Source organism: Cicer arietinum, chromosome 8 (assembly GCF_000331145.2).
Source record: "Cicer arietinum cultivar CDC Frontier isolate Library 1 chromosome 8, Cicar.CDCFrontier_v2.0, whole genome shotgun sequence".
NCBI lineage: Eukaryota > Viridiplantae > Streptophyta > Magnoliopsida > Fabales > Fabaceae > Cicer > Cicer arietinum.
In genome coordinates, this window is record NC_021167.2 from 19,209,387 (window position 1) to 19,237,322 (window position 27,936).

A 27,936-nucleotide genomic window follows, 5' to 3' on the forward strand; every position below is an offset into this window, starting at 1 on the left:
GTCACTATTATAAATAAATAAATGGCTAAATTACATTCGTGGTCCTTTAACTTAATTTCAGGTAACGTTTTAGTCCTTTATCTTTTTTTTTTCCCGACTTGGTCCTTTATTTTAATTTTAAGTGACAATTTGATATTTTATGTTTTAAAATTTCAACAATGATATCCTTTTTTATACAAAAATTCAAAAAAAATTTCAATCAAAACTCATAAAATTAATTATATTCTTCAATATAATACAAATTTCATCAAATTCGTAATGTAAATCTTCAAATAAACTCATATTTTCATACTTTATTTGATATTTTTAGGAATAAAGGACTAAATCGGGAGAAAAAAAAAAGATAAAGGACTAAAACGTTACCTGAAATTAAGTTAAAGGACCACAGATGTAATTTAGCCTAAATAAATAAAAGTCTTAAATTTAATTCATTATTATAAATAAATATTTACTATTTTTGATTCATTTAATGTTATTATTCTAAATACGTTCTTTATTTAATTCAAAATATTTAATATTACCAGTTAAATGTTTGACATTAGAAAATGATAATTTAATAAATTTAACTTATATTTTACACGAAACTTAGAAAATTAATTACACTTAACTATATTTCTTAATATCAAAACAATTTAATAAATTTAACTTATGTTTTACACGAAACTTAAAAAATTAATTACACTTAACTATATTTCTTAATGTCCACAGAAGTAGTTTTATTTATTTATAATAACGATAGAAGAGAGTACATCTTTTTCTACAAATTATAATAAAATACAATTAAAACATAAACTACTTCCCCCTATTTATAAGAAAGCTAGTAACCAATGTTTTGATGACCAGACCCAGTCATTGAACCGGAAAAGATATTAGATTAAGGTTTAATAGTTCAACCGTAATTGAACTGCAATTCAACCGGTGAAAATTAAAAAATATATTAAAATATTAAATATAACATATTAAACAATAAATATTATATAAATTCACGCAAAATACTAAAAAAAAGCCAAAATATGTATTGTTTCAACCAAACTACAATTTTAGAAAAATACACATACCTTTTAGGTAATATTTTCTTTAACTTTATATGTGGTTGGTGATTGTATATTTGAAAGATAAGTCCGTCATATATCTACATTCACAATTTTGTTTTTAGCAAAATGTGATTTATTTAGTCTAGTTTACTAGTGGCCCAAAAAAAAAGAGCAAGGCCTTACACAATTTATCCCTTAAAACTCTAAGTGGTTAAGAACTTAAGATAGTTGCCGCTACCACTTTTCTTTTTATTCATTTGTTTCAATTTTCCTTGGGGTTTGTTTAATCTCATGTTTCTCTATCTCTTTTTATTTGATTTTTTATTTTGTAGAATACAATACAACTATGCAGCTACAACATGGAAATCAAAGATATGCTTACAATGGTAGTTAATGCAAATAAGATAATTAGAAATTAGCAGCTTGAAACGGTTGAATTTTTAGAAAAATAATATTTTATTACAGACATCAGAATCACCGATTTTTAATGGCTTTTCTGGTTTACTATCAGTTTTAACAGTTCGTGTCTAGTTTCTATCTCTTCCAATTATGAACTTTGTTTGGATTAGTCTGACGATCGATTTCTTGTTGAATCGGTTTAATCGAATGGTCTGGTTTTCAGAACATTGAATAAAATCATTCAAATTACCGATATATTTAATAGTATATAATCAAGGACTAAATTAGAATGGTGATATGTAGAGGTGATGTTCCTCCAAACTTTTATAATTTTTTTAATATTAATATATTTTTATAATTTTTTATCAATATTTCTTTTTTTAATGAACTTTATATGATATTTTATAATGATTTTTTTATACTTCATAAATTGAGCCTTAAATATCTTTTAACCAAGGATAATATAAAACAAGTCTTTATTTTTATATTTGTCTGATAATATTAACTTTAGATATATCTTATAACTTTTTAAATTTATTGTATATGTTGTGCATTTAAAAATTCATTTTTTCTTTATTAAAAAATACTTTTAAACTCAGTTCGTCTATGATTATTTTTTAGCTTTGTCTCTAACTACAATCAATTTTTCTAATTTCTTTGATTTGATAAACAAGTTAATATTAGGGCTAAGATAGTATAAGATAATGAAATTTGAAATGTGTGAAAAGAGAGAAAAAAATATTTTGAAATTTGAACTAAAAAAGAATATTATTATTGAGTCCATAAATAAAACATAAAGATCAAAATTTTGAAGAACAATAAACTATCAATCAACTCCTTCAATTTGTAAATGTCTATCAACATGTTCCTCAAAGTTACGCAACATCGAAAAACTCATCATTTTGTCTGACAAGTGAAGTCAGTCAAAATATTCCCTCCATCAATAAATTCTACTAAAGGTGCTGACATGTCATGTTAAGTAACACATAACCATGAATGTCATGTTATCTAGAACATTTAAACAATAAACAAGTACAATAAAAATGTCAACTACTATTTATTCTCTATTTACTTTCTTCCATAAATTCATAAATCCTTAAATTACCAAATTAGAAAATCAACAAATCTATAAATTGCATTGTCCAAATCACTTCTTTTCTAAAATTTATAATCCCCTATTCATTAGTCTGGAAAATGGACAACAAGGGTAGGTGTTGGTCTTTTGATGTTGGAAATGATGATGATATTAATGAAAGATTGTTGGAAATAATAATGACAATAATGAGAGCTACTGTTGTTGTGAATTGAAAAATAAGAAAGTCTCACGTAGGAGGGATATCACACGCTAGTAGTGTTTATAAGGTAGATGTATGGAACTTGATCCCAAGGGGTATCTCAATTTTGTATAAGAGAAAGAACACATCCAAATTTGACCATCCCACGCGCGTCGCCGCTGTCTGGTCGGGTCTGAGTCGGCCTTGGGCTTGAGCTAAGTGATGTATTATTTTTTAGTATATGAAAAATTAATAAATTATTTATTTATTTTTATATTAAACGCATGCTTGCGTTTTTATCTCTTATTGATACGTTAATTACGTAATTGTCATTCACCGAGTCAACATTCAACATCTGATCCGGTCTTTCTTCCTGAATTCGTGCATCTGTTATTGCCCAGTCAAAAACCTAGGTCAAACATAGTAATCTTTTGAATTACGCATATGTTATTGCCCAATCAAAAACCTAGGTCAAAACTCTAAGTTTGGAGTGCACGTTTTTGTGGTCAAGCAGTTTGGAGCACACGTTTCTAAGGTAAAAAACTTGGAGCACACGTTTTGATGGATCCTTGGTTTTCTCTTATCCAATTGCGGATTTTCTCTATAAATAGAGAGTTCTCCTTAATTTAAAAAGCACACCAAAAGCTCTCTAAATCTGAGGCTTTTCTCTTTTCTTCCCCTTTCTTTCTCACTTCTTCTTTTTCTTTCGAGTGGTCTTAGTACCATGTTACGAGTGGCAACCATCTGATTGACATATTGATGGTGTAATTCTAGAACGATTTTCTACAGTGCAGTAGAACTCTGATACAATGTATATGGGTTGTTTTATCATGGGGACTTTGTGGTTGATAGTTTGTCTTACATAATTTGGCCAGTGTCGCGAAATATCTTAAAGAGAACGACCTAATCTGCAACTCAACCTAGTAATATTTTTAGTGGCATAAATTGATTTTTAAAAGCTTTTCGAAATTCAAAAAATAACATTTGATGAATAGTGATCTATTTCCATGTTCATCGCTAATTTCCATCAAAAGTTTAAACAATCAAGCCAAATGCTCATTGGTTTTAATTACTTATACGTAAAAAAAGCTCCCTAAAACTTACAATTAGTAGGCAAAATACTCTTCAAAGATTAATGACTTATGGACAAAATAGGATCAACAATAAACTAAATCGATACTTATAAAACTAGTGTATTTGATATTGAATTCTATAAAGAGATAGTGCATAAATCCCAATTCATGATCCAAATTCAGGAAAACTCATATTTGACATTTAATTCTATATCTGTACCTTAAATATTATTTAAAAAATAATTAAAAAAAGTCTATATAACTTTATGGACGTCTTTTCTCCCTCTCGACTCTAACTTTCTTTCACCGTCACTGAAATCGCAGAGCTGTGCCAAAAAAATATTATGCATCAAAATACGAAAGCACCCTTGTAAAATTTACAAATTACACATTCTACCCTTATAACCTGCGGCTCCTTTTCCTCTCCGCCGTGCGTCTCACCCGTGTGTGGTGCGTCTCCGTCTCAGTTTTCACCTTCATCGGGCGTTCGTCTACGTGTTGTCCTCGTGCCTTCGGGCACCGTTCGTTTCGTCTCCGGTCTCCCCTTGCCGCTGTTCTTCAACACCAACAACTGTTCAATCGCAACGCTTGGTAATTTCCGTACCTGACCTATGATATGTGACACTGACATTAGTTTATTATAAATTATGGTCTGTAGGAATAGAAAGGGCAAAAGTTGTGTTGTATTGTGATGTAGAATTTACAGAAAATTTCTCAAAAATTTGTGTTGTTTTGCAATTATTGCATTAAGTCAGTACTTCAAAATGCTGCTACCCATGCCCAAAGGTTCATTGAGAAGCTACTATTCAGAATGAGAAGGTTACTTTTCCTTTTCTTTTGGTTCGGGCAAGTTTAAGCAGTATGAAATAGAGTATCTGAAATCAAATTATCCCGTTAATTTTGCCCAAGAATCTCAGGTCAAGTAGCATTAAGTTTATATAGGAGATATTTGATTTGCTACCTCTTCTGTTTGGATGTAAAAAATTGGAAATATTTGGTGAAATGTAGGTTGATGATTTATCATTTCTCTATCAATATTTTTAGCCTTTGTTAAACTTGAAATTCGGTTACTCAGGAGAATTTGACATGATAAATTGATGTTTGAGAGTCTTGATCGTGAATTAACTCTTTTTTGTGATTGGTTTTCAATCTTTTTAAGGATTTTTCATGTTTTCATGAATAAACGCAAATGACGGCAACTACTAAAAGACATACCGTTTTTGTTTTAATTTATTTATATTAATTTTAACTACAATCACAGTCACGAGACTCACGACATCATGTTTCTAGTTCACATATTGCCCCCTTTTAAACTTGCTAACGTCATTTTTTTGTGCAGCATAAGGCACTTGTACTAGAATCAGAAGAACTTGTATCTCTGACATTGCAGTTCTGTTGGTCAAAGCAACAAATACTTTCTGTTATAGTTGTATTTCTTCTGGGTCTTGGCTCAACAGGGTTTAGGCTCAATGTTCTATCTCAGTAGGATTGAGCATAAATTGCGCTTGCCTCCTTCTCTTCTTTCCCTTCCTATTCGAGACGCCATACACATGGAGCTTGAGAAGCTTTTCTTGGATAAGGTTTTCTGTTGCTAACATTCACTTTCCTTTATGACCTATTTATATGTAATTTATTTGACTTATTTCAGCTGGCTTCATTTTGTTTTTTGTAATCATGTTAGGTTATTGCAAACTTGGGCCTTTGCACATGCGTTTATGATATCATTTCCATTGAGGGTGGGTTTATCTTCGCTGGTGATGGTGCTCCAACCTATACGGTATGAGTTAATGGGTTGGTTTTGAACTTTCTGTCATGTGATTGGACTTGGATTCTACGTAACGGGACTATGAAGTTGAATGCTGGATTTTAAGTTTAGTGAACTATTTTTCTACTCTTAACTGAATTGTTTAGCTTTATTTTTAAGTTTTTAACTTCATTTGAACTCAAAATTATAACAAATTTGATGCCATGCTATATGTTATAATGAGTTATTTTATGGAATTTTAGAACCTACAAAAAGTATGTGCTTTCTTTTCTTTGTTCATTTACAATTTTCTGATGTACTTGCCTACTTGGCAATATTTTGTTGTTTGATGGCAGAAGGTTGTGTGATTGTTATTGACTATGCAATAACTGTATTCTGGAATTTCTGGCAGGTGGTATTTAATTTGATTATGTTTCGTCCAATTATGGGGGAAATTATTACTGCAAAACTTCATTCATCTGATGCTGATGGCTTACGCTGTATGTATTCGATTTTCAGCTGGTTCCTTGATTGTAATTATCTCTTGATAGTTGATATACTAAATTTAGCTCCATATAAGATAGAGTCAGAGTTTTTACACAACCAGTTGATTTAGCCCATCTTGTTGATGTTGACACTTGTTAGGTATCCATTCTTAATTTAGTTTGTATTCTGCCCAAACGACTGCTTTCTTACCCTCCATTTATTGGAATGTGTGGATTCATTCAAAACTTAACGAGTCAATGTTTGATAGTTTAAACTCAAATCTTATCAAGAGTTTCCAGACAAGAATAGTGTGAGTGTGCGAACACGCAAGTTGAATTGTCATCTGATAGGACACTAGATATTGGGCCTTGGCCCAATAGATAGGTTGATTAGAGAATAAGAGTTAGTTAGTATATTAATTGACTTTATGGAATTTTGTTACAAATTTCTGTTATAAAAGAGAGGGAAGGGTAGTTAGAAAATCATTCAGAAATAAAGTTAGAAAACAGTTAGGAGAATATTTCTCTGGATTAGGAGCAGCTGTGCTCTGGTTTAGGAGTTCTTAGAACTCTGGTTTAGTTCCTTTTCTGCATTTTCAGATTTTCAGCATTGTAAGAGCTTTAGAGCTCATCAGTTCCGGTCAATAAAATTCTGGTTTCTATCATCATCAATCTAATTTTTTTGTTGTATTCATGATGTGACACTGACAATAACCTACTATTTACATCATGTTAGTGTTACAGTGCTATCCAATATCTGCATCCTCTGAAAATATCGGTGATTATCAAAATTTAATGTATTTTAAGATATTCCCTGCTTAGTAATGCTGAATTTGTTATTGGCAGTATCCCTTGGATTCTTTGATGACATTTATATTCCTACTCATCACATGCCCAACCCAAGCCACTTTGACCCCATGCCAGGAAAAAGGTGATGCTGCCTCTATCCAATTTTACTTTTGAGACGAACTTTGAACATAATACAGAAACATATCCACATATGATCTTTTTTTGTTCATACAATATTCCTTCTCATCATTTATGCTATAACATCATTCTTATATGTTGGTGAAATTTACAGCAATAAAAGTGTGGTATGGTTTTGGGATTTTAAGAAAGAAGAAGGATTATCGTATCCTATTGATAGTTCTGATGAGGTTAGACTCCTGTTCCTTTTATCTCAATTGCATGCTTGGACAACGAAATTAAATAAAATTTTGGTTACCAATGTGGCAGATCAAATTCCAAGTTCAAAGTGTGAGTTACCCGCCAATTCCAGTTGAGCAACCAAAAGAATCAAAGCCATTTGCCCCAATGTTGGTTTATGTAAGTATTTATTGTTCTCCATTTTGGGCCTCTACTTTTTTCTTTGCCTTGGTTCATGCATTTCTGTGATTACTTTAAACTACATGATATATATGATATATATGGCTTTTAGAATTGTAGGTACTGAAAGTATTTATATGTTCACCAATCATGATGTTTATTATGAAATGAAAATATTTGAGATAGAGGAATTTGTAAACATTTTGAGATTGGGTGTTACGAGTTTATATTGTTTATTTTACTATATTAATTAATCACTATGGTTTTATAGATCGTAATTTCACTATAATTTAAATTTTGGTTTAATCACAGTTTTTACTTTTTTTTATTTTGATGTTATATTTAGGATGGTTTATTTCATTTGTGATCTTAATAATTTGTTTCAGATGTTATGTTATAGTCCACCTTTTGTTTTGTCCATCAATGAATAATTGATGATAAATTGCTGTGATCTTCAGCCAAACAGAAATTTTTTCTATCTCTTTTCTTATTTGGGTGTGTTACCATGAATCTTTTCCATGGTGGAAGTGGATCCTTTCATGCAGGAAAAAAACATGAGGGATCATATTTTAGTCCCCACTATTCTATCCCTCTATCCTCCACACATTCTCTTTTTCTTTGAACTTATTAGATGAGGGGTTGAGGTTCAACCTGAGAAAAATTAATGAGGGGATCCATTCCCTTAAGAAATCTATATTTCTTAAAAGATTTTCTTTTCTCATTGTTTCCCCCTTCTTTGTTTTTATGTCTGTCATATTTTAAAGCAGTTGTAATTACGATCACATATCTATTGAATTGATTATGAACTGAAATCTCATCGCCTGCATTATAATGAAACTATTTTTAACTACTTGTCATATCAATATGTTTTGTAATAAAGAAGATATATTAAAATCCTAATAAACAAACAAGCATCATTAAAATAAACAAGCATTGTATATTGATGGATGATTGCCTTAATGTTAATTTTACAGGGATCATTAGATCAGGATGGTCTGGGCCCTGTTTCTTGGTGGTGACGAGTTCATTCCCAGGTTTTATCCATTTTCAAGATTATCTTATAAGAAATTGATCTTTTATTTAATAAGTAAAATATTGAAGAAAATTGGTCGATAGACTTAGCAGGATAAAAGAAATTAATGGTTAGCCCGTCCCTGGGGACATCTCTTAAAAACCCGGAATGTGATTTGATAAATTCCATTGCTTTGTAAAGTATAGTATTTAGTTTAATGGGATTGTTTGCTCGTTTTTGCCTTTCCATATCTACATCATGAAACCATCTTTTTAAGAAAGGTGTTTGGTATCCATACTTTTGTTACCTATACCTGCCTATTCCTATATATAAAGGGAATGCAAGATTTTGTTGTGGTTTTTTCCTTCTTATTTTACCTTTCATTTAAACTTACTTCATATACAATTTTATCTTTCTATATTTAATTTATTTTGACTAAAAAACAATATTCATTTATTTAAATTTGCAGAAATTACATACAATATAATTCAAAGTTGTCAAAAACAAAGATGTTGAATATGCAGACAAATTTATAGTATCCAAGTTAATAGCAAGAAACAGTAAAATGTATACAAATGTGATAAAACTTAAAAATTTAACAAAATTGAAGTGGTTAGAATATTCATGCCTCTAGAGATGTAATGTTGAAGGTGCCAAAGTTACTTATTAAATATGCATTTAATCAAAGTTGATATGTCAATTTGAACCAAATAAACACTGTAATAAAGTGATAAATAAAAAACATTGAACTAAGATGACGAAATAACGAAAAAAATGAAGGAAAAAATATATGTGGAAATTACTTATTTCAATAAGAGAGAAGGAACACAAATTTAGAGGGTTGATGTTGGACAAAAAGTGAGTGAAAGAAAAAGAAACAAAAGGGAGGCTGCTGCCGCTTAGGAGGGGATTATTTTGATCTAAAAGCAATCCTTCTATATTTATTTGAATAATTAAAAAAAAAAATACACCAAGTTTTGGTATAACATTTTTTTCTTTTCAATTTTACTTCTTTATTTATGCTATTCTTGTGTCAGGATTCATTATACTTACAACACTCAATTAAATGTATGTGACTCAATCCTGTAGTACTCCCTTTAGGGAACCTAAGTTCTGGTTTACTCCCAAAACAATTTTAATGGTGATCATATAGTGTGTTCTATTAATCTAATTCTCTTGAATTTAGCTTAAAATAACTTTTTGGAGATAATTTTGCAAAAAATTTGACAAATATCGAACCTTCAATTGTTATTCTAAAATGTGTTTATCTAAAAATTTTCTCCATTGTATAAAATACTTAATAATCATGTAATATTTCTCGGTTGGAGTAATTTTTACATTGTTATTGGAGTGTAATTTTATAGAAGACAGCAGTTGAAATTGGATGTAGTCCTGGTTTATGCTCCAAAATCAAAACTATTTTACAATTTAATTTCAGATACTTTGTTTCATAATGCACAAACTAAAAGCAGCCTCTCATTTTGAAAAGCAGCCTTTTCCGTGAACCTTTGGGCATGGATAACAGATGAATTAAAGTAATTAACTTTACTCACAAATTAAAATATTAATATACTAATATTCTTACTCGGTCTCAAAATGAATGTCACTTTAGCAACAAAAAAATATATTTTAAAATGGATGTTATTTACAATTTTCAATGTAACTTTAATTATTATGTTTCTCTATATTATCTTTCAATAATTACTATATATAAAACTTTTAAAACATTATTATATTTTATATTAATAATAGTGATAAATTCACCAATAATTACTTATCTCGTTTGATGAAATGACTTATCTCGTTTTTTTTTAATTATTATATTTTTTAATAATAAATTATTGGAGCATAAATTTTAAAATATAATAATGTTTTAAAAGTGTATTTTAAAATATAATAATATAATAATGTTTTAAAATATAATAATATATTTTAAAATATATTTTAAAGTGTATTCACATCATTAAATTACTTGAGTGTATTAAGAATTCATAATGTAATATGGTTTTGATTTTGGAGCATACATCAAGATGACATTTGAATCCATAGATGAAAATTGGTGATTTGAAGATGAAAAATTTAGAGTTGAAGATGAAGATTGTTGAGTTTTTATTAAAAAAATTGGGGGTGAGATGAAGATTATTGAGTTTTTATTATTTAATTGGTTTATTAATTAATTAGTTTTTAATTAAATTATTAAATGAGTTAATAAAATGAATTTAAATATTAAATATTGTCTAGTCAACAACAATTACACAATCATCATGTGTCACTTCATCCATAATTAGTCATGTCATTATTTTTTTACTAAAAAAGATTCATAAAAGATTTTTTTTAAACTTGTTAGAATTTGCAAAGGTATAAATAAATAAAAAAATTACATAGACTAAAATCAAAACGAAACATATTTGCATGAAACAAAAACATATTTAAACCTTAAATATTTAATTCATTGTTCTATTATAATATATTTAGGTTTATTACTTGTTTACACTAACAAAAATAAATGGCATGTTAGCTGAGATCGACAAATAATCAAATTTAGGGTTAGTCGAAGGAAAAACAACTAAATATGAGTCAATCGATTTTTTCTCAAAGGCTTTCATCCGAGCAATAACTTTCTTCGGAGCATTGACTTAAATTAAAAAATGTTGACTTTTTTAAGAGCGTTGACTTTCGTTAGAGCATGCATTATAAATTAAAGGCAGACGAACACATGTGATAGATGTGAATATTAGAGGCTTTCATCAGAGTATCGACTTTCTTCATAACATTGAATTTCTTCAAAACGGTGACTTTGATCAGAGCATACATTATAAATCAGAGACAGACGAACACGTGTTTGATGTGATTATAAGAGACTTTCTTCATAGCATTGACTTTCTTCAGAGTATTGACTTTCATCAAAGGAAAACGAATAGGTGTTTGATGTAATTATGAGAGGCATACAATCATTTGCTTGTCAAATTTATCAGAAATAGACGAACAAATGAAGATTGTAGTCATTGGAGGCCTAAACTTGTATTTGTGTCACAAAAAGATGTTTCAATAATAAATAAAAAATTGAAAAAATGAAGATTTTTTTTAAACTTGTTAGAATTTGCAAAGGTATAAATAAATAAAAAAAATTACATAGACTAAAATCAAAACGAAACATATTTGCATGAAACAAAAACATATTTAAACCTTAAATATTTAATTCATTGTTCTATTATAATATATTTAGGTTTATTACTTGTTTACACTAACAAAAATAAATGGCATGTTAGCTGAGATCGACAAATAATCAAATTTAGGGTTAGTCGAAGGAAAAACAACTAAATATGAGTCAATCGATTTTTTCTCAAAGGCTTTCATCCGAGCAATAACTTTCTTCGGAGCATTGACTTAAATTAAAAAATGTTGACTTTTTTAAGAGCGTTGACTTTTGTTAGAGCATGCATTATAAATTAAAGGCAGACGAACACATGTGATAGATGTGAATGTTAGAGGCTTTCATCAGAGTATTGACTTTCTTCATAACATTGAATTTCTTCAAAACGGTGACTTTGATCAGAGCATACATTATAAATCAGAGACAGACGAACACGTGTTTGATGTGATTATAAGAGACTTTCTTCATAGCATTGACTTTCTTCAGAGTATTGACTTTCATCAAAGGAAAACAAATAGGTGTTTGATGTAATTATGAGAGGCATACAATCATTTGCTTGTCAAATTTATCAGAAATAGACGAACAAATGAAGATTGTAGTCATTGGAGGCCTAAACTTGTATTTGTGTCACAAAAAGATGTTTCAATAATAAATAAAAAATTGAAAAAATATATTTTTTTTTTGAAAAACAAATATATTTAATTTAAAATATAAAAAACACTGTTCCCCGTATTAATACAGTGAACAATACATATGTGTCAAATATTGTGTTCAAATAACATATGTTTAGTCCTTTATTTTATTTAGTTATAAGGGTTTGGTCTTTTATCTATTTTTGGTCCCAAATTGATTCTTTATTTTTAAAATTTGCACAAATCGGTCATTTATTTTAAAAATTATTGATGTTTCTGAAATAACAATGTCAATTTACAAGGAATGGGGGTTTGAATTGTAAATGCACCTTTTAAAAATACCTGTTAAAAACTTAAGAAAATAACTCAAGATTGATCTTGGTTGTGAAAACAGAAAACAGAGAACGTTCTTGGTTTTAACCAGAAAACGGAGAACGTTTTTGGTTTTAACCAGAAAACGGAGAACGTTTTTGGTTAGTTAAAATCAGTAATTTAGTTTATGTATTTAACTTGATAATCAATCAAACTGAAAGTAAATAGATAAGGGAAGATATACCACACAACGCTATATCCTGGTTCACCCAACCCGGGTTACGTCCAGTCCTCACAACCGTGAGATTTTCCACTAAGTGTTTAAAACAAAGAACCTTCTTGGTTTTACAGCACCTAGTTCAGATCAACCTTGATCTGCTACAAAGTTAAAACCTTTCCACCCAGAAAGGAGTTCAATCAAGTCACCTATCAACCTTGATAGGATTTTTTCCAATCTACACAAACTATACTAAACTCTTATAGTTTGAGTTTTACAATAATGATGAGATTGTTTTGTTAGAATCTGAGAAGGCTCAACACTTGTTTGAGTTCTAATTCTTTGACAGAGAATTACAAGAGAATGATTCTAGGAATCGAATGGGAAAAAACAGAATTGATTCAATGTTTGTGAGTGAGAGAAATTCAAATATGATTGAAATGAGTAATGAATTTTCTTAGTACTTGAACCTCTGATTTTTCCTTGAGTTTGACATTCCTTTTATAGGCTTTTTAGAGCATTTAATATTGGTCAAAAGAGATGTTGGTAGTGCTCTGTCAGATTTGACCAAAACCAATATATTTGAATAAAAATATTCCAGCCTTTGAACATAATTTGAACTTTGCTGACTGGGCTGGTTTCTCTGTTCTTGATCAGATTTATCTTGTGTTTAATGATCCTTAAAGCTTCATATGTAATTATTGATGTTACAACTTCGATCTGGAGCTTTGATTTTGTCCAAAATAGTTTGGTGAATGATTATAAACTTCTGCAGAAGTAAGGAGATCAAAACTGAAATTCTGCAGAAACGGAGATTGATAATCAATCTAGAGACTAGTCTGGTCATTCTGGAGAAAAATGTTTGTTGTTGAAGATCAAGTGTAATAGGCTGGAGAATGTTTATTAGTCTGAAGGCTGGTGTTGCAGTGTTGTCCAGTTTGATCAGAATGTTGTCAAGAATGTTCAGATCTGCCTGATCTTACTAATTCGTGATCTTCTCTCTTTGTGATTCGAATGCCTTCTTTGACCAGAATAGTTTCTACTTGTTCCTTTCCAAGTACTGATAACACTAGCATGAACTTCAGAGGCAGAATCTTCTTTGAACTAATGGAGTTGATTGATTTTGGAGTTATGACGATCATTCCACTGTTGTCCAGATTGATCAGAATGCTGTCAAGAATGTCCAAATCTGCTTGGTCTTGCTAATTCGTGATCTTCTCTCTTTCTGATTCGAGTAGTTTCTTTGAATCTGATCATCTCAGTTTGTTCCTTGCCAAGTGCTGATGATATAGATGTAAAATCTAGAGGCTAAAACTTCTTTTAACTAGTGAAGATTGATTGGTTTTGGAGCTGTGATGATCATTCTGAAACTGGAGAACATTCTCTGTTTTTCAGATTTTGTTAAGAATGTTCTCAATTCTTGTTTGTTCAGTTTCTTGCCTTTTTATGTTGATTTCTTTGCTTTGTTTAAATCCTATCTTTGAATTAATACACTCAAAAGCACAAGTTACATTAACATAACATTTAGAATCATAATTAACTTTTTGTTTGTTTTCATCAAAACATTAAATTGAGATTTTGTCTCAAAAGTTTCATGCCACACCAAATAATTTTTGAATATTTTTTTTTAAATATTAATTTTGCTACTTATACTCTATAAAAAGTTTTCATAAAATTGAAATATCCAAAATACCCTTCATTATTTGCCTCATTCTTAAATCCGGATTTTTTTATATCATTCTCTCTTCATTACCATCACTCACCTCATAATATTTCACACTCATGTCGCATATTCACAACTCACATATCATAATTCATACTCATTCATAACTCACACCCCGCACTCATAACTTATATCCTAGAAGTCTCATCTTCATATAGTGGTTTAAGGCACCAAAAAGGTACATTTATTGATCTGCATTTCAGTTCGTATTTTTTCTTTCAAAATATGGGAATTTTATGTGATATGAGTTCATATACGTTGTAAATAATACATTGTACGAAAACTTAAATCATGTATCCTTACGTGATATGTGTTCATATGCATAATATAATATAAGAAATTACATGTGGTAGACAAATACAGTTCACGTACACCTACATGAATTGAATTAACGTATGACATGAAATTTAAGTATTTACAGGTAAATACAGTTCACGTAAATGTCAATGTAGTTCACATACATGAAATTTTTTATAGTAATCAGAGGCAGTATATACGTGAACTAAGATAACATACACCTACGTGATCTAATGGTGAACCAATAATGGTTTGGACATGGCCGTATTGACACAATACATTTTCTAGTAGATGAGCATACATTTTTGGACCCCCACTGTATCCATCCTCGAAATAAAGAAGCCTCTTGAAACAGTCGTGATTTAATCTATTAAAACACATTATGACAACAACTATTAAAAATTTAATATGACCGAGAAAATTACTACTCCATCCCAAAGTCGAGGGCCACATGGTCACCAATTTTCCTAAGGACATATGTGTCAATAGAACCACTAGGATATCCATTAGCCTATGGAGGTTGATCCATCTACGTTGGTTGGGCCGTATCTTGTGTTTGACTCTTCTTGTTGGGCATGTTGCTCTTGTTCTACTCGTTGTTGTTGTTGTAATCGTCAATGTTCCCATTGTGCCTGCCTTTCTCGTTGCACTTCATGCCGCTCCTCAAGACGTTGAACCCATGCACAAGCAGTCGATCTAACACAACGACCCTAATTATTATTTGTATCATTAATTATAATTTCCCTAATTATTATCAATATCATTAATTAGAACTCGATCTACTCTATCAATAAACATAGTGCGTACGATTTTTGCATAATCAAAATCAAACACAATCAAGTATGTAGCATATGCAGACTTCGTTCACGTATCATACGTAGACTCAATTCACATATCATATGCAAATTCATTTTGTATACATATACGTGTTTTAATATCACATATGTTCAATTTTTATCATTCACACAATCTTAATTCACGTAGTATACGCAAACTCAGTTTGCGTATGTGTACATTATTTTAATTCACGTCACATAACTTTTATTGATGTGTGCATTAACTCAATTTACGTAAGCATATTGAAATTGAAATAACATAAATCTTTAACCATTACTGATTTTTGAAAACACTCAGAATCACCAATGTTGTTTCATCTTAGTAACCATGTTGACAAAATCAGTTTTATTTGCACTAAAAACCTATTCAAACAACAATTCCTAAGGTAGAAGATGAATATGAGGGACGAACGGTTCAAAAATTCGGATGATGCTTTTGTTTTAATGATAAAGATAATTTTGTCCCTTTTGGATTTGGAAGAAAGTGTAGTTCTCTAATTGACCAACTTGAGAGTTTCCAAAGGAAGCAACAACAACAATATTGTCAAAGGCAAAAACTGTTTCCTTTTCTTCACCATTCCAATTTAAAATCCACGTATTACTATTTCTCATATTTGGGTCAAATGTAAAAAGAAAACAAAATTGCTATTTTGGATCCCATAACTCACCAATCTTTCCATATGTTGGATTTGAAGATGAGTCTCAATATTATGAAGTTAACAAATGAAAAAAATGGAGAATTTTTTTGTGCATTCTAAAACCAGAATGAGAGAGGCATGGCATATGAGTTACCAAATTCAAAGTTTTATTAACCAAGTCTTGATATTCGTTTTTTTAATTTTGTTGTTCCTAGATTTGCATTTTTTTTTAATGTGTGATTTGGTTCTTCTTAAATTTGATAAATTTAGGATTTATTTTTAGATTTTTTTTGGGATGAACATATCGATAAAGGCTATGGTAAAGGTGATGAAGACGATAAATATATAAATTTTTATTTTTAAAAAATTCTTTAAAAATTGTCAGATGTGGCCTAACACACCATCTGGCTTGAAACATCAACATTTAAAAAATAAAATAAAGGACCGATTAGAGGAAAGACATTATTAAGGTGGCAGTCATGTTTTAAATGTTGGTTTAATTGTATTAATTTGGTTCCTAATCATTATTGATGCTTATGTCTTGTCATGATTTAATCTTAGAATTTTTATTTTAAATGGAAGGAGACTATCAAAATACTTTTGTTTCAATTTTGATGTAATCCTCTTGGAATTATCCACTTTTAGAAAAGTGCAATTTAGTGACAGATTAGGATTGCCTCACTAATGGAGACAAAAATAATAACGAAAAGTTAAAACTTTAACTAAATATAAAATTGACGAATTTTAGAGAGAGACATTTGTGACGGATTTAGACATTACATCCAACAATGAATGATGGAAACCAACCACACATCCAAAAATAACTATTAATTTTTAGCAAGATAGTTTATAAGAGTTGCGAAGAAGATAAAAAACACTACAAAATATTATGCTAAAATATATTCCTACCTTTCTCGTATATTATTAAAGAGCTAAAACAATCACAAATAATGACACATAATAAATCTTAATAATAACAACATCAATGAAATAAATAGAATTTTTTAATCAAAATAAGTGTTATAATTTTTTGTTTGTTTATCCAATATTAGTATTTTTATCATTTATACATTTATTTAATATAATAGCTGTTGTTGAAAAGAAAACATAAGAATAATACTCTAGAACACTTTTCTTGTGTGTTAGTCAGTGGCTCACTTATACTATGACTACATATACCTTTATAAAAACCTCATCAATGTTTAAGAAATAGTATTTAGATTATGTATCTTGGTTTAAGACTTTTAATTAGCTTTAAGTATTGAATTTATTTATTTAAGTGAGTGAGTTTATGCTTAAATTAAATAAATCAACTAGTCAATTGTTTTCTTATGAAAGTTTTTAATTGTATGATTTTGACGTGGTTAATTGTATGCTTATGAGTTAGTTAACTGTATATTTTTTTTCTTCATTTATATGGTGTTTTAGTATATTAACTTCATTCAAAGATAAATAGAGTGTTACAATCAAGATGAGATAAACCCTGTTGGGACATTCTTGTAAACTATAAAATAACTGAGAGCGAACTTTAAAAGGCGATTGAATAGTGTTTGATACTTTTAAAAAATCATTTGAGTCACACACCAGAAAATGAAAAACTTTTAATACGATTGACTCGAATATTAAGCGTATAGGATATTTGTATCAATTCGTTGATGATATTTGAAATAAAAACACAAATCAAATAAAGATTTATACAAAAAAACATTAAAAAAATTAAGCGTATTGGATATTAAGCGTATTGCAGTTGTTTTGAAAACAAAAATTGATAGGGTAAAAAATTTCAATCAAGTTTAAGGATGACAATTAGATCCAAACCCAGTGGGTATCCGTAAAAAAACTCATAATGGATAGGGTAAAAATCTGCATAATGGGTATGGACACATGAACGGATAATTACCCGCAAAATTAAACGGATATGGGTGCGGGTACAGATACTATAGTATCCGCACTAATATAAATAAATTATTTATAATTTATTTATATTATTTATTTATTATATTAGTGTTTAATTTAATTAATTGTTATCTTTTATCTTTCAGCATCTATTGATATCATTAGACTACTACAATATTTATAATTGAAAGATAAACGTTTGCAAACTTTTTAAAAATTTGATTTTTATGAATAGACAAATAATTGTGACATTATAACTAAGAGTTATGTCTTAATAATCGTGACTTTATAATTATATTTGCAACTTCCTTTCAATTTTTTTTATAGATCTCGAATAATATCGTTGTAGGACTTACAACTTTATAAAGTATTATTATGGATATTTGAATGTGTATTGTAATGTGTGTTCATTTGAAATGTTTTGAGTTAAAAAATATTTTAGTTTATAATACTTTATGATTGAATTAAGATATTTGAATAATTTTTAAATTTAATCACAACAATATCATTTATTTATCGATTTATTTTAGTTAAAATGTGGGTAGTGAGTATGAGTACATGCACTTAGATACCCAAAGGGTAAATGTATGGATATTAAAGTTGATACCAAGAGGGTACAAATACGAGTATGGATATTTTTTTAAACTGCGGGTATAGGAATGGATATTATAGTATCCTATCTAAACCCTACCCATTGTCAGCCCTAATCAAGTCTAAGATGGAAAATTTAATGTTTAAAATCAAAGTTTCATTCAACATACAAAATCAAGACAAGATTCTAATTTAGAAATTTCTAATAACAATTTTTCTATCAATTTTGCACCAAAACATAAAATGTCACCAAACTCCAAATGAAATGTAAAATTAAAGAACAAGGTATATATCAGAAAATTAAAGAGTTAGAGATAGAGATATTCACACGACGATTTATACAAGTTCTTCTACTTCGTCTTCACTCATAAAGTACATCTTGTCCCCATTCAAATTGAATGAGAGTTTTCTTCCTTTGATTGTTGATTATGAGTGTTTAAAAGATCTTTTGACAAATGTCACAAAACCTTGTACACAAAAACTTCTTCCTAAATACTCTTCTACACAGAATATGGGAACACTCTCCAAATTCAAAATACAAACCTATGTTAAAAATGAAGATCACATCTCACTCTTGCAAGATAGCCACCTAGAAACACTTATCAAGAATATTCTAAAGAACACCTTCTTCAGCCTTCGATACACAATCCACGGATGCTCCCTCTAAGATTTGCATCTAGAACAGACACTCTAACAATCGATATCCCTCGTTGTTTCTAGATTCCACACTTGACTTGATCAAGAAATAATTTTCAATTTATGATATGATTTTAAATTTATAGTTCTTTAGAAACAATATCACATATGATCTTCATAAACAATAATTGAAAAAAAAAATAATTTGAGCAATCCTTCATGGATGATTTTAATGTTAAATTCTTCTAGAATTTAACAAGAATAAACAAAAAAAAAAATGACAATTATACACGATAAGATTTCTCAACAAATTTATATGTAAAAATAAAAGATTAGTATAATATAAAAGGAATAATTTTTTTTAGATTATAATCATGAGAAGAAATAGATAATAATAAGAAAAAATATTATCGGAATAGAACCTTCAAGTTGAATATATCATCAACAAAGAGAATCATGTTATGAAATAAACTAAAAGAGAACAAGATAAAAACATAGGATATTAAAACTTCTTGTATTATTCTCTTCTCAAGTGTGTATTTACAAAATATGGTAAGTCATATATATAGGACACAAATAGGTAAGTGAAAGAACTGTAACAATTTCATCATAAAAATTACATTAACTGATCCAAACTATTGGAAATTCCAATTGATGATGGTTCATGAGTTATGCAAATAAAAGGCCATTGCATAATGATAGTAGTTCATAAGTTATACATATGAAATGTCACAGCTTTCATGTACATTAAGATAGTAACAATGGACACCTAATACATTCTTGACGGTAGAATGGCTATAAGTTATTGGTCCCTAAGCTTCTCACCCAATGTTTTATATACACCATCTATAGTGGGGGAGAGAAGTTTTGAAAAACCATAACATAGAAGTTTGAAGTTCTTTCTCTTTGCAAAAATAGCAAGAAGTAATTATTTTAATGGTCAAATTTATTCCACGTTAGGTGACTAACATTTCTGTTTTGTTTTCAAAAAAATTAAGTGATGTTACTAAATTTTCTTACATTTGATATCAAAGCCATATTTGTGTAACAATCCTCTCATAACCTCAGAAGACTAGATAGTAATTAGATCATTATAATAAATTATTAGAAATTTATCAAATATTATTTTTTCTATTTAGTAATAGTTGACTTAAGTTTAAAGTAGAAATTGAAAAGTGGTAATATTAAAATTGCCCAAATGTCAAATGGAGACCAAACCATTTTTCTTTCTCTCTCCTTGTTTTTCATTCACCAATATTAACCATGATTCATTTTATCAATCCATTCATTCCAAATACACACTTCCAGAAAACAACATTTTGCAAAGAAACACCAAAACATATTATTGGTCATCGTCTTCCTCATTCTTTCTTTTTCCCTTTCTTTCTAAAATCTTTGAAATACAACAGCTCATTAAAGTTTCTCATACTAGCTTTAACTGCTTGCATGTATGTTTCCAGCCCTCCATCTTCAGTAATCAGCCAAATTGTACTAAGGTGAAGTCAAGGACAACCAGGAAAAACTCCAAAGAAATTGGAGCAATGAGGGAAGACTAGAGAAATTGAGAGCTGAAATAGTAGATAACTTCCTCAAATCAAGATGAATTTCCTTAGAAAATAGTGAGTTTTTTTCTAGAACTGATTTCGCATGTGGATTCTAGGTTAGATTTATATTCTATTTTACTGCTCAAAATGAATTTATGGGTTGAATAATGGGCTCTTTAAATTTTAGAGAGAGAGAGAGAGAGAAGGGGAAAACTGTAATGGTTAGCATATAAGAAATGTTACAAATCTGCATTTCGCTCTTTTAAAATCACCCATTCTGCATATGTTTGTGTGATGCTTATGATGTGTTAAAAGTTTAAGAAATGGGAGTTAACTGTGGGGGGCAAAGTGCTGAATTAATGTGTTTTCTCTCAACCCTCTTTGACGCGTTCCTCTGATTGAATTTTCCTCTAGTTGCCTTTGATTCTATTTTTCTCTGACTACCTTTGATTATATTTTCCTCTGACTTCCTCTGATTCTATTTTCCTTTGGTTGCCTCTAATTTTATTTTCCTCTGGTTGCCTCTGATTATGTTCCCTCTAATAATGTTGCCTCTCACTTGAGTTTGCTTTTGGTCATGTTGCCTCTGATCTTGCTTCCTTTGGGTCTGCCTCTGATCATGCTTCCTTTGACTATGCCACAGATCATTCTTCCTCTGAGTCTACCTCTGATCAAGCATCCTCTAATTATGTTACCTCTAATTAGAAATATGCATTTGGTCATGCTACCTATGATCCAAACTTCCTCTGATCACGTTGCCTCTGGTCCAAGCTTCCTGATTAGAATGCGATATTTAAAAGACAAAACCCCATTTAAACGAACAACCAACTAGGATTTTCTTGATGAACGATTGAAGTTAAGTTACCATCCATTTATACTACCTTGTCGAGTGATCAAATGATTGCATTAATCATATTGATGAAATGTGCATTACATTCATTAATCATGGCATTCATGGTCCAAGTATACGGTGGGACATTTTAGGATTATTTCAGGTATGAAACAATGGATAAAAGAAGAATGAATCGGGACGCCAGCTTGGGGTCATGCCCAAACCAATTTTACCAATAGGTCCTAATTATCTTGGTGACCCACATCAAGATAATTGGAAAACTTTTCTATACTCTGAGGAAAAAAATAAGACATGTTAATTTCCATACTTTAAGGAAAAGATGATTAAATTATGTTTTCATACTTAAAGAAAACTTAAGAACATGTTATTTTACATACTTCCAAGTGAAGGCAAAGTTAAAGTATTTTAGCATGAACTCCATGTTATTCATGATGAATGTTGCATTTAAGAAAAAGAATTTTTGAATTGCCCCTCCCCTTTTTTAGAACTCACTAAGATTATTATTTCACCATCTACTTTCTTATGTATTATAACAGATCAGATGGGCTAACGAATGGACTCCAATATGAGAGGATTTCCCTATGTTAAGAATGTATTTTGAATTAAGATGATGTATAACTATGATGTATGAGAAGATAATTCCTTAGACTTTAATATTTGCTAATATTGTAATTTTAATCTACTTGGTACACTGAAATGTACTTGTAAACTATGTCTTTTATATAGTTACAAGTCATTTAAATGATGACACTTATGCTGCTTAAAATTGATTGTCGTTGTCGTATTAAAATGTATGAATTTATTACCATATTCTAGACACATGGTGATGGGCTTTACATTTTGGTATTAGAGTTGGTCAAACCAATTGAAATGTGGGTAGTGGGTTAGAAATTAGGATAATCTTCTTTTTTGCTATATGTTCCAAGTATCATTTCATCGAATATTAAATCTGATCAACTAAGTATTTTGTGTGTGCTATGCATGATTATGGAAGTGGGACCTAGGAAAAGAGGAAGGCTACATAGAAATGCTTCACCAGAGGATAATGTGCCTCCACCTCCACCAACTGTTGCAGAACCTTGGAAGCATGTATTGCAGGCAATCTAAGTGCAAGCAACAACCACCAAAGATCTTGTCCAACAAATGGCATTACAAAGGGGTGGAACCCATATTGCTAACATAATCTTTTATGTCTTCCTCAAGCTGTAACCCTAATATTTAAAGGAAGTCGTAACTCTACTGAAGCACATGCTTGGCTTGAGGAAATTAAAAATTCCTTTGAAGTATTGCAATTCACTAAAGACCAAAAAGTGAGATTTGTTGTTCACCTACTGAAGGGTGAGACTAAACATTGGTGGAAGGGCTCATTTACTAACCCTAAGAACACCCTTAGACTATGAGCACTTTGAGGTGACTTTCATAGAAAAGTATTATCCAAAAAGTGCTAGAAGACAGAATGAACTAGAATTTTTTTCATCTACAACGAGGAGGTATGTTTGTGGCTGAATATGTAGCAAAGTTTGAGGAACTAGCTAGATTATCCCCACATTCCTACTACGCCTCAAATGAGGATTGGAAAATCAATCAATTTGAATGGGATTTAAGCTCTGATATTAGAAGCATTAATTGTCATCTAGAAACCATTAGTTACTCCACCTTGGTGCACAAGATTTATATCATTAAAGAGAATTTGAAGAAAGTGCATAAGGAAAAAGAGACTAAATGGTAATATAAGAATGATGCTAACAAATTTAATCAAAGTTAAGGGTGAAGACTTCCTCTAGGAAAGGGAAGCAGGTGCGAACTTCAAGTTCTCCAAGGACAAGCAGATGCTCTAAGTGTGGGCATGAGCACATAGAGGAATGTATATAGGACAATCAGGTATGCTACTTCTGCAAAACAGCTTGGACACATTGTTGTTTCTTCTCCAACTCGGTTAAAGCAAGGTGATTCCATCTCAAACAAGCCAAACTCTGGAAGGTTCTATGCTTTTGATGGAAATAAAGGTAAGAACAATAATCATATTACAAGTACCTATTATATAAACCAAAACCCCTTAATTATTATTTTTGACACTAGTGCATCCCATTACTTCACATCACCTGATTGTGTTTTGCAACTCAATCTTTCGCTGTTTGAATTACCTTCTATCTTAGTTGTAACTATTGCAGCTAAGAACCAGATTGAGACTTCCTTAGTATATCCTTAATGTCCAGTTAGCCTATTTGATATGATCTTTTTAGTGGACCTAATTTTCTTGACCCTTAATGGCTTAGATATTATCGTATGAATGGATTGGATGTCAGAAAATTATGTGACTCTAGTATGTCATAGTAAGGAAGTCATAATTCCACCAAACATTCCCCAACCATAGGAACTAGAACTCTCTTCCTTATGTATTGCTACACAACTCTTCTAGTGTTTAGTCAATGTGCGTTAGGATATATTGTTACTATTATCTTTAAATTCAGGGTTAGAATTAGACCTTTCAAGTTAACAGTAACAATATATTGTTATCTTAAATGACTTTAAGGATTTTTTGAGGATGTTTTCGCAGAGGATGTAACATCCTTGTCTTTCGAGATGGAGGTATAATTCTCCATAGACTTAGCCTCTGGATTAGGCCCAATATCCATTGCTCCTTATAGAATGTCTCCCTTAGTATTGAGTGAACTTAAGGATCGGATGGAGGATCTTGTAAACAAATGATTCATCAGACCTAGTGAGTCACCATGGGGATCTCTTGTACTATTTGTAAAGAAAAAGAATGGTGGAATGAGATTTTGCATAGACTATAAGCAATTGAGCAAAGTAACAATTAAGAACATATATACATTTCCTAGAATAGATGACCTTCTAGATCAACTAGGGAGAGCTACCATATTTTCAAAAATTGATATTAGGTTTGGATATCATCAAATTAGGATTAAATATGGATATATACCGAAAATAACATTTAGAACTAGGTATGGACACTATGAGTTTTTGGTTATTCCTTTTGGTGTAACAAATGCCCCAACAACGTTCATGAATTATATGAATAGGATATTCATACCCTATCTTGATATGTTTGTTGTAGTGTTTATTGATGACATTTTGATTTAATCCAAGACTCCTACAGAGCATGAAGAACACCTTAAGCATGTGCTACAAATACTGAGAGATAAAATATTATTTGCTAAACCTAGTAAATGTAGTTTTAGATGTTAGAGATCAAGTTTTTAAGCCATGTGGTTTCCAAGGGAAGGGTAGCAGTGGATCCTTCCAGGGTAGAAGCAGTGTTAGAATGGGAACAACCTAAGAATGTGACTGAAGTTAAAAGTTTCTTAGGCTTAGCAGGGTACTACTGTAGGTTTATCAAGAAATTCTCTCAAATAGTTTTGCCTTTGGAAGGGTTGACGCATAATGATCACCTTTTTTGTGGGACCATGATTGTGAGAAAAGTTTACAAACACTTAAGACCAAACTAACCACAACCCCTGTACTAGTCATTACAGGCCCAACCTTTGAATTTGAGGTTTATTGTGGTGCATCCTCGAAGGGCTTAGGTGGTGTGATAATGCAGAATAAACAAGTAGTTGTTTATGCCTCCAGGCAATTGAAACCACGTGAAGGAAACTACTCAACCCATGATTTAGAACTTGTTGCCATAGTGTTTTCCCTTAATATCTGGAAAAATTATCTTTATGGAGTACACTTTGATGTCTTTAGTGATCAAAAGAGTTTGAGGTATCTATTTGATTAAAGGGAACTTAACATGAGACAACGTAGGTGGAATTATTAAAAGATTATGATTTTGAATTGAGGTATCATCCAGACAAGGCCAATGTGGTAGCAGATGTCTTGAGTAGGAAGTTACTCCACATATCCCATTTAATGATTCATGAAATAGATCTAATAGAGAAATTCAGATACCTTGATTTTAAAATGACTCATCTTCATATTGGAACCCTTTTGAATCAAATGGAAATTTCTTGTCATCTCAAAACCCAAATTAGACAAACTCGAAAATTAGATAGAGAATTGCAAATCAAGAAAGACCACCCAAAATTTTCAAGGGCATTAGATGGAACTGTCCTTTTTTTAAAATAGAATTTGCATCCCAAATGATCAAGATTTAAAGAGGATAACGTTAAAGGAAGCCCACAAGAGCCACTTAACCATTCACCCTGGATCCACAAAGATGTATTAAGATCTTAAGAAAACTGTTGGTGGCCAGGGATGAAAAATGATGTGGCCACCTTTGTGGCTCAATCTCTAACCTATCAAAAGGTAAAGATAGAACATCTATTTTAGGGGACTTTGTGGTAGGACTATCTCGTACCTAATTAGGGTATGATTCCATCTAGGCGATTGTGGATAGACTGACCAAGTCAGCTAATTTCTGACCTGTTAGGGCCAATTAGAGTTGTCAAAATGGGATAGTTCAAATGGGTCAGTCCGCTAACACACAAGGGTTGGGCTTAATAATTTCAGCCCAAATTTTTCCAGGGCTTTTGATTCCGGTCCGAATAAACCTGCTATCCATGGTTAACCCGTATGGGTACCAGGTATCCCGCAATCCGCATAACCAATTTTTTTTTAAAAAAAAAAGTAAAATTGGCCTATAAAAGACCCAATCAAAAAAAAATTGTGTCAATTCCTAATTTTTTAAGAATTCACAAACCCTATTTTTGAAGAGATTTGTGATGAACTGTTTCCATAATTCCATTCACTCCACGACAAAGTTTTCCAATACTAAAGAGGTTTTGGAGTTGGTCGTTCAATCCATGTTAGATAATTATGATTCCTATATATATATATATATTATAAAAAAAGTAAGAAAAGAGGAAAAAAGTTTAGCGTTTGAAATTGAAAATAAATATTCGGAGAATTTTTTTTTCATTTTTTCTTTAAAACAATATACTCACTTTAAAAAAAAAACACTTTTAAGATAATGGTATGTGTTTGTTATAACTTAAAAAAAAATCAAATTATATAAGAAATTAAAACAAAATTTAAAAGAAATTAAAACAAAATTTAAAATAGAAAACTATTTTAAAACCTTCATTTGTTATATATTGAAGAAAAAAATGATTTAGGTATTCTATAATTTAGATATTATTTCTTAATAATTTTTTCTAAAATATGAGAATTTATTTTGTGTCTTTCTCATGTAACTAAAATCATTATTATTTTTTAAATCAATTATAAAAATTAATGTTTTGAGAAGGTGCTTAAAATCGCTTCTCAAAAATCAATTTTATATTATTTTTAAATAAAAAACTGTAACAAACATATGCAAACTTTTAAAAACATATTTTTTTTAAATGATTCTTCTAAAAAAATGTTGTAGCCACTAAGTAGCTTCTAAAAGTTGATGTTTTTAGATAAGAGAGAAACAAATAAGGTAATATTGTGACAAAAATACTCTTACATAAATTTTAACAATTATGTTTTCTCCTTGTGTTACCCTACGTATTATTAAGAAAGCAATTGATTTCCTCTTTCTTACCAAAATACTCTACAACCTTTATGTTTCTCTGTTGTTTGCATTGCACGTACACTACGAGTCGATTCACGCTCAACCACTATAAGCTCTATTGGAAATGATGTCGAAACAATAAAGTTAGTATAGTGTGAATCGAAAAAATAAATAAGTCCTATATATGAGGGATATCACACATTAGTAGTGTTTATAAGGTGGAGGTATGTCCTTCGTAGTGTGCTCCAACAGGCAACAAATTTTATGAACAAAAGAGAACGCATTCAAATCGACAACCACACACGCGCGCCACTGCTCCTATCTAGGCAATTGGGCATGGGTCTCAGTTTGGGATAAACAATGAGATGGATTCTCTAGAGTCTAACATAACTTGACATTTAGTAGACTTGCCTCCTAGTTGCAAATCTATAGGTTGTAAATGGATTTTTAAAAAGAAACTAAAACCCAATGGAGCTGTTGATAAATACAAGGCTCACCTTGCAACTAAAGGTTATAGATAGACAAAATATAGATTTCTTCGACACTTTTTCATCGGTCACAAGAATAACATCCATTAGGGTACTCATTTCACTTGTTGCTATATATAACTTGGTGGTACACCAAAAGGATGTTAAAACTGATATTTTTAAATAGTGACTTGGGAAAAGAAATTAATATAGAACAACCTAAAGGTTTTGTAATTCATGAATAACAAAACAAGATTTGTAAGTTAGATAAATCTGTGTATGGTCTTTAACAAGCTCCTAAGAAATGGCATGCAATGTTTGATAACTTG

The 27,936-nt window shown here is 30.4% G+C and overlaps 1 protein-coding gene across 2 annotated transcripts; it reads left to right on the forward strand.

Annotated features, from left to right (window-relative positions):
* Positions 1 to 4,058: 4,058 nt before the first annotated feature.
* On the forward strand, positions 4,059 to 22,442 carry LOC101505320 (uncharacterized). Of its 2 annotated transcripts, XR_012161459.1 has the most exons (10): positions 4,059 to 4,371; positions 5,120 to 5,360; positions 5,462 to 5,557; positions 5,937 to 6,024; positions 6,856 to 6,940; positions 7,091 to 7,166; positions 7,246 to 7,335; positions 8,310 to 8,369; positions 20,740 to 20,898; positions 22,213 to 22,442. XR_012161459.1 is itself a non-coding variant. In XM_004515114.4 (9 exons), the coding sequence occupies exons 2-8, from the start codon at positions 5,250 to 5,252 to the stop codon at positions 8,352 to 8,354; spliced, it is 591 nt and encodes a 196-aa protein (XP_004515171.1). In that variant the 5' UTR covers positions 4,060 to 4,371; positions 5,120 to 5,249; the 3' UTR covers positions 8,355 to 8,369; positions 22,213 to 22,442. The 2 variants fall into 2 exon arrangements, 1 of the variants encoding a protein (XP_004515171.1); XM_004515114.4 differs by lacking the exon at positions 20,740 to 20,898 and having other exon boundaries at positions 4,060 to 4,371.
* Positions 22,443 to 27,936: the final 5,494 nt, after the last annotated feature.